At 46.6% G+C, this 7,634-nt stretch overlaps 1 protein-coding gene across 1 annotated transcript; it reads right to left on the reverse strand.

Annotated features, from left to right (window-relative positions):
* Positions 1 to 696: 696 nt before the first annotated feature.
* On the reverse strand, positions 697 to 6,750 carry LOC129752908 (uncharacterized). Its single transcript, XM_055748696.1, has one exon. It carries the CDS (start codon positions 6,748 to 6,750, stop codon positions 697 to 699), a length of 6,054 nt encoding a protein of 2,017 aa, XP_055604671.1.
* Positions 6,751 to 7,634: the final 884 nt, after the last annotated feature.

The following is a 7,634-nucleotide window of genomic DNA, read 5'->3' on the forward strand; positions in this document are numbered from 1 at the left end:
TTCCAATCGATCCGAGCATTTTGTCGCAGAGCTTTTACCTTTCGTATTGAAAACTCAACCAAGGAAGGTATTGTGATTGTTGTTATAGTTCAAACAGATAATTTTTAAGCTGGTTGTTGTGATAGGGCGGCAAATGAAAAGCGATGCACTGGTACTGATAGCAGACTATATTTATAGTTTTGTAGTGCTTCAATTCTATGGAATAAAAGATGAGTTATTACAAACATGGTTCAAAATGGTTTTATAGGTTAGAACTTACAAATCAGTGACCCTAGCTATTCAGGCCCTAATACAACTCAGTTCAACCTCGTATCGAGAGCAAAGAGTCCTGTGGACAATATTCTGGGTAATTTGCGGCGTTATACAATAAAATTAATTAAAAATTACCGATTTGCTACTTTTAGCACTCTGTTCAACAGAGATGTTCAACCCAATATCAGCGCTTTTGCCTGACACTAAAATACAAAAGTTAATAACGAGCCACTCCAAACTACATGTATACCTACATGATCCTACGCTCCTGATTCCAAAAATCAACGATAATAAACAAAACGGAACTTCGAAATTTGGCTTTCAGTACAAAACAAACTTTCTGCTTCTACGCAGTACGCAACTCGATACAAAATGGCTAACAGAAGTGAAAATTTTCCTCGTGCGGTCACTTTTGGCGGCAACGATGACGTTTAGTTTTCGCTGTTATTTCTCAGCGACTTTTGAACAACCGCGGACTGGCACGGTGGCCAGTTTTCCAACATTCTCCCCCCGATGGAACCTACGGCTGGCCTCGGTTTCATCACTTCCGGAATCCTCGTTCACGCCTTCATCGTTGCTCACTATGGAGCCCCTTTCGCAGTCAGGCAACTCTCTGGAACCACCATCTTGAGACGACACTTCAAGGATTGCTAGCTTAGCAATCGGCTTCCGATACACACCATTGCCCGTTCGAACCCAGGCTTGTCGAATCCGTCCATCCGATGCAGCAATAAGTTCCACGATCAACCCTCGCTCCCAGGAATTCCGCTTTCCTTCGTTGACTATGAGTACCACATCTCCGACAGCAATATCTCTCGTTTCATTGAACCACTTGGTACGTTTGGTCAGTGTTGGCAGGTACTCCAAAACCCACCTTCGCCAGAACTGGTCGAGTTTCTTCTGCACCTTAGTCCATGCTCGCTTCAGGAGATCGTGGGTACATTCTTCCGGAATCGTAGGCTGTCGCACACCATTTGAGCTTCCCAAGATCAAATGATTAGGCGTCAATGCTTCTTCGGTTTCTGAGTTCAACGGCATATATGTAAGTGGCCTGCTGTTAATTATTAACTCTGCGTCGACCAGAAAAGTGTAAAGGGCTTCATCATCTAACAACTCGTTCTCGCAAGCAGCATACAGGGCCGTCTTCACCGATCGGACCATTCTCTCCCAGGCACCACCCATGTGGGGGGCGCCAGGGGGGATGAAGAACCATGATGTCGTTGTGCTGGTGAAAGTGGTAGCTAACTTATTGTTGATTTGTTCAAACAGCAGTCGTTCGGCTCCTTGAAAATTCGTAGCGTTATCGCTGTAGATCTCTATCGGAAACCCTCTTCGAGCGATGAAACGCCGAACACACATCACACAGGATTCCGTGGACAAGTTGTACGCTACCTCGACATGTACTGCACGGACAGTGAGGCACGTGAAGATCGCTATCCACCGCTTTACTTGGCTACGTCCAACCTTCACATGGATGGGTCCAAAGTAGTCCACTCCAACATAACTGAATGGCCGTTCAAATGGAGACAATCTAGCCGGAGGGAGTGCCGCCATTCTGGGCACCACTGGTTGAGCACGACGAATCTTACATATTCCGCACCTTTTGGAGATCTTTTTCACCAAGGATCGAAGTTTCTGGATGTGATATTTCTGTCGGATTTCGTTGACCGTAGTCTCATCAAATCGGTGCAGAAATTTACGATGATAACTATCAATTATCAGTTCGGTAAGTACGTGTTTACCTGGCAATATGATGGGGTATTTTGTTTCCTTTGAAACACGTTTAGCAGCTACGATCCGACTATCCACACGGAGAATCCCGAACTCATCTAGGACCGGCGAAAGTTGTTCAAGTTTGCTGGTTTTCGGTAAAGCCTTCCATTTCTGTCTTGGGAGTTCGGAGTTTTCTTTGAGTATCTTCAAGTCTTCCGGATACGTATCACGTTGAATCATTCTAATAAGGCAATTTTCTGCGAGAAGCAATTCTTCTTGGGTCAAGTTATCAAAATTGCGAACACTGTTCTTCCTCGAGTTTCGTGAGAATCGATACATGTATGCCGTCACTCGCAGCACCTTGCTCCATCGCGAAAATCTTCCCACATCGATCGGGTCTTCTAAGCGGATTGATTCTGCATGCATGTTGCAATGACGAAGTTCTTCGGTTGGTTCACTTAATGCTTTCCTTGTTGGCCACAGTTCTTCTTCCTGATACAAAAACTCTGGGCCTCGAAACCAGATGCTGGAATCCGAAAAGTAAGGACCCACACCCCACTTAGTTGCTTCGTCTGCTGGGTTCAATTTCGTCGGAACCCATCGCCATTCTTGTCGCTGCGTTGACTCCAAAATTTCTCCCACACGAAAACGAACGAACTGTTGAAACTTCATGGGGTCGGAATTAATCCAACTGAGGGCTGTGTTAGAATCACTCCAGAATAACCGCCTCGTAAAGGAGAAGGAATGCCCATTTACGACGAACTGAGCCTGCCTCGTCCCGATCACGCACGCCATCAACTCCATCCGTGGTATTGTCATGGGCTTCAGAGGAGCCACCTTCGTTTTCGCCGATACTAAAGCCACATTGATTGTACCATCTTCGTTTATTCGTCGGAAATACGTCACACAAGCGTAAGCCACCTCACTCGCGTCCACGAATGTGTGGATCTCAATGGTGCCGGGCGTTTCAAAATTGCCGAAATAATAGCGAGGTATCTTGATGTCGTTGATTCGATCCACAATATCGATCCATTTGAGCCACCGCTGGAAGCTACAATCACTAATCTGCTCGTCCCATCCTACACCAGAGCGCCACAACTCTTGGATCAGAACTTTTCCGTGGACCAGATACGGAGACAGTATGCCCAGCGGATCGAAAAGCGTCATTACGCACCTCAAAACTTCACGCTTCGTTGGTTTTGTGTTCTCTTTAACCAGTTTTTGAATATCCGCGCTCATCGTGGTGGAAAATTGGAGAGTGTCGTTTGTTGTCACCCACATCATACCCAACACTCTCTCGTCGTTTTTATCAACACCAAGAACCTTTGTTGTTGTCTCAGCTTGTTCGTTCAGATATGTCAACAATTCCGGACTGTTGGAGCAAAAGTTTCGCAGCTCGAAACCACCTTTCTGGTGGATTTCCTTCACCTTCGCCGAAATTTGCTGTGCCTCTTGAATGGTCGGAAAACTGCTTACAAAGTCGTCAACATAATGCCCATCAACAATCTCAGCGACTGCTCTCGGTGCTTCATCTCGGAATTGGAGAGCATTGGTGTTTTTCACATATTGGGCCGTTGCTGGGGAACTAGCCGACCCGAAAGTGGCCACATCCATTATAAACACTTCCGGCTCATCGGTTGGATTCCTACGCCAGAGGAATCGCTGGGCATCTCGATCCGCCTTGCGGATCCGCACTTGGTGATACATTTCTTTTATATCGGCGCTCACGCCGATCGTGTGCTGCCGGAAACGAAATAGGACTGCCGGTAATGACGTCAGGAGGTCCGGGCCTTTTAACAGCATCGTGTTCAGGGCGACGCCCTTCACAGTGGCGGCAGCGTCCCAAACTAGGCGGTATTTCCCCGGCTTCCTGGGGTTGGTCACAACATTGAGTGGCAGATACCACGTCTTCCGCGGATCCGCTGCTGCCAGCTCGGCTTCGGTGGCGCGATGCGCATAACCCTTTTTCAGGTATTCGTCGATTTGTTGCTCAACATTAGCTTTCAATTGTGGATTTCTTTGGAGCTTCCTTTCGAAACACTCTAACCGTCGGAGTGCCATCGGGCGACTATCGGGAAGTTCAACCATGTCGTGTTTCCACAATAGTCCCGATTCATAGCGACCGTCCACTTGGATTGTGGTGTTTTTCAAAATAGACATCGCACGGGCATCTTCTTCTGACCCCTGATACAAGGTGGGTTTAACTCCTGTTTCTTCGACTGCAAAATACTTTTTGATTGAATCCTCAAGATTCACGTCGCAATTACATTCGCACTGGTGAAAGTTCAACGCGAAAGGCATCGAATTTCGTTGTCCTCCATACACGTTCCAACCCAGCCGAGTTTTAACGATGGTTGGTTCTCCTTTACTTCCTTCTCGAACTTTGAGTGGCACGACCAATCTCAGATGGTCCACGCCAATCAGTATCTCTGGCACTGCATTCTGGTAGCCCACAACCGGAACACCTCGAAAGTGTGGGTATCGTTTCTGCAAGTCGCTGATGGGTAGGCTTTGAACTGGAAGATCCAAAGACTCGATGGTACTCACATTGGACATTCGGAATCTTTTCGGTTTACCCAATGCGGAGATTTCAAAAGACACTCGACGGGAGTTTTGTTCTGTTCTTGTTACTTGTGACGTCCACGTGATACAAAGTGGCTTCTTGCGTCCTTGCAAACCAAGCTTGTCAGCCAGATCGGTATTTAGCATACTAACAGACGACCCCTCATCGACAAAGGCGAAAGTGTCGATGGATCGTTCACCTTGATGGACCGTTACAGGTACGATGCGGTAAAACAGTGATGGAGTAGAACCAGCCGTCTGATGATTCATAGCAGCGTTTAGCGTTTCCACGGTCGTCGTAGGTGGCTTTTGGGGTTTCTGATCGGAGTGCAATAACGGGTGATGCCGTTTCTCACAGCCGTTGACTTCGCAGCGTTTAGTGTTTTTGCATGGTCGACGTCCATGTCTAAAAAGGCACGTAAAACAGAGACCAAAATCCTTCACACGTTTCCAGCGATCTTCTACGGATAGCGCTTCAAATGTTTTACACTCCCTGGCTCGGTGATTAAGTTTCTTGCAAACAGCACATTCGATTGGTTTCTGCTCCTTAGCAGCGGGTGTATTCAATCGGCCGGGATCGCTCCCCCCGGTTTCGGTATGCACGTAAATGCGATTTGGATTCTTTCCTCGGTCGCGCTTCACTGATTTCACCTCCTCAACAATCGACCTTGCACCAGTTACACGGTAAGCGTTCTTGACAATCCGGTTCATAAATTCTCGGAACGTTTGCAAATTTACTTTCGCCAGTGGCTCACGGAATTCAGCCCACTTCATTCTGTAGTCAGGAGGCAATTTTTCAACTAGATCCTTCATCAATTGCGGGTTGGCCAAATGATCAGTCAGTTCAGCAGCAATTATGTGGTCGCAAAGAGTCTGCACCTTCTCCCCAAAATCTATTAGGGTTTCCAAACGATCCGCTCTGGGTGGCGTCGTAGATTTCACATTGTTGATGAAAGTCTCGATCAACAATTCGGGACGCCCAAACCGCATCTCTAACGCGTCGATAACCGCAGGAACCAATGACGGTATGACTAGCTTGCTTCTGACTGCCTCGTAGGCAGGACCTTTCAGACAACGCTGTAAGCGGATCATATTTTCTCCGCAGTTGAAACCACACGCCTCTGTGGTATAATTGTAGTTGGCGATAAACACCGGCCAATCAGCTGGATTGCCGGAAAATATTGGGAGGTCTCGCGAAAGTGCCTGCCTGGCAGCAATCTGCGATGCCGATGGTGTGCTCAAAACAATTGACGAATGTTGAATTCGATTGCCAGACAAGCCTGCCTGTGGCGAGGGTGTCAAATTGCTTGGCATTACATCACGTTCGGGTGCTATGTGTTGCGGCACCGGTGCGTTATATCCGGGTTCCACCTGCGGATGTTTCCGATAACTACATTGGTTCTGCATAGAATATTCCGTGCTGTCAGGAAAGACATTTTCTTCTCGACGCTCATACTGCTCGAATGTACGGGGAGCAATCGGCGGAGCCAGCATTCGGGTGCTTTTTGGCACTGTGCCTGTGTAGGGTGTGCCACTCACTGAAGCGTTATTTTGAATTTGGCACGCCTTCAGGATAACTTTCAAGTTCGCATACAATGGATCCGGCTCCTTCTGGCAGTTTGCCACCTTGCTATTGAGCTCGCGAACAACACTATTTACTTGCTGAATCTGTTCAGCTTCAATCGGCTGGGCGTCGGTACGCCCCTCGTCGACACCACCAACAGCTCCTTCGAGCCTTTCCGAAACGTTGCTTGTTCTGCTGGACACCCAGTCCTCCGTTCGTTGCCGTCTACGGTGATATTCTTGGCGGCTTCCTTCGCTGTCAATGTCATCATCGACCGCGGCAGCTTCCAGCAGACGATATTTTTCGTCTAAACACTTCTGCTCCATTTCGAATTGCTTCCGTTTTAGATCCTTCTCTTCCTCGATTCGTTGCAATTTGATTTCGAGGAGGGCCTTCCGCACCGTCGAAGTGGATCTGATAGAATTTGCTCGACTTGGAACCGGCAAACATCTGGGGCATGTCCAATCACGGTCCTTAATTGACTTGGTTACTCCCGCGCAACACTGATGCCACCAGGAATCACACAAGTCGCAGGCAACCATATCGTCAAAACTGTCTGGTTTGCTGCAAGCCACGCAGCTGGAGTTTTGATCGACAATAGTGGTGTCGTTGTCAGCTTCCGGACCAGTTCCGGTCTTGGGTTGAAATTCTCGTTCCATCTTTGTTGGCGAACCTCGAACATAAAGTTAATTTCGACGATTCCCAGTTGCTCGACGAATTTCGACTTCAATTTGATTTAATTGAAGAATGTTGTGATAGGGCGGCAAATGAAAAGCGATGCACTGGTACTGATAGCAGACTATATTTATAGTTTTGTAGTGCTTCAATTCTATGGAATAAAAGATGAGTTATTACAAACATGGTTCAAAATGGTTTTATAGGTTAGAACTTACAAATCAGTGACCCTAGCTATTCAGGCCCTAATACAACTCAGTTCAACCTCGTATCGAGAGCAAAGAGTCCTGTGGACAATATTCTGGGTAATTTGCGGCGTTATACAATAAAATTAATTAAAAATTACCGATTTGCTACTTTTAGCACTCTGTTCAACAGAGATGTTCAACCCAATATCAGCGCTTTTGCCTGACACTAAAATACAAAAGTTAATAACGAGCCACTCCAAACTACATGTATACCTACATGATCCTACGCTCCTGATTCCAAAAATCAACGATAATAAACAAAACGGAACTTCGAAATTTGGCTTTCAGTACAAAACAAACTTTCTGCTTCTACGCAGTACGCAACTCGATACAAAATGGCTAACAGAAGTGAAAATTTTCCTCGTGCGGTCACTTTTGGCGGCAACGATGACGTTTAGTTTTCGCTGTTATTTCTCAGCGACTTTTGAACAACCGCGGACTGGCACGGTGGCCAGTTTTCCAACACTGGTCATATGAATTTATGATTAGGTGCAATTTTTTTCAATGCTTTGGTGAATCGTGTTCCTAGTTAGAAAACTAACTAATTATTAACGAAATTCAAGTCATTCATACCGTTTATCGTGATCCTTCGGGCATCGAGTTCAATGTTGTTTTGTTGG

The sequence above is a fragment of the Uranotaenia lowii genome, chromosome 3, assembly GCF_029784155.1.
Source record: "Uranotaenia lowii strain MFRU-FL chromosome 3, ASM2978415v1, whole genome shotgun sequence".
In the NCBI taxonomy this organism is placed as follows: domain Eukaryota; kingdom Metazoa; phylum Arthropoda; class Insecta; order Diptera; family Culicidae; genus Uranotaenia; species Uranotaenia lowii.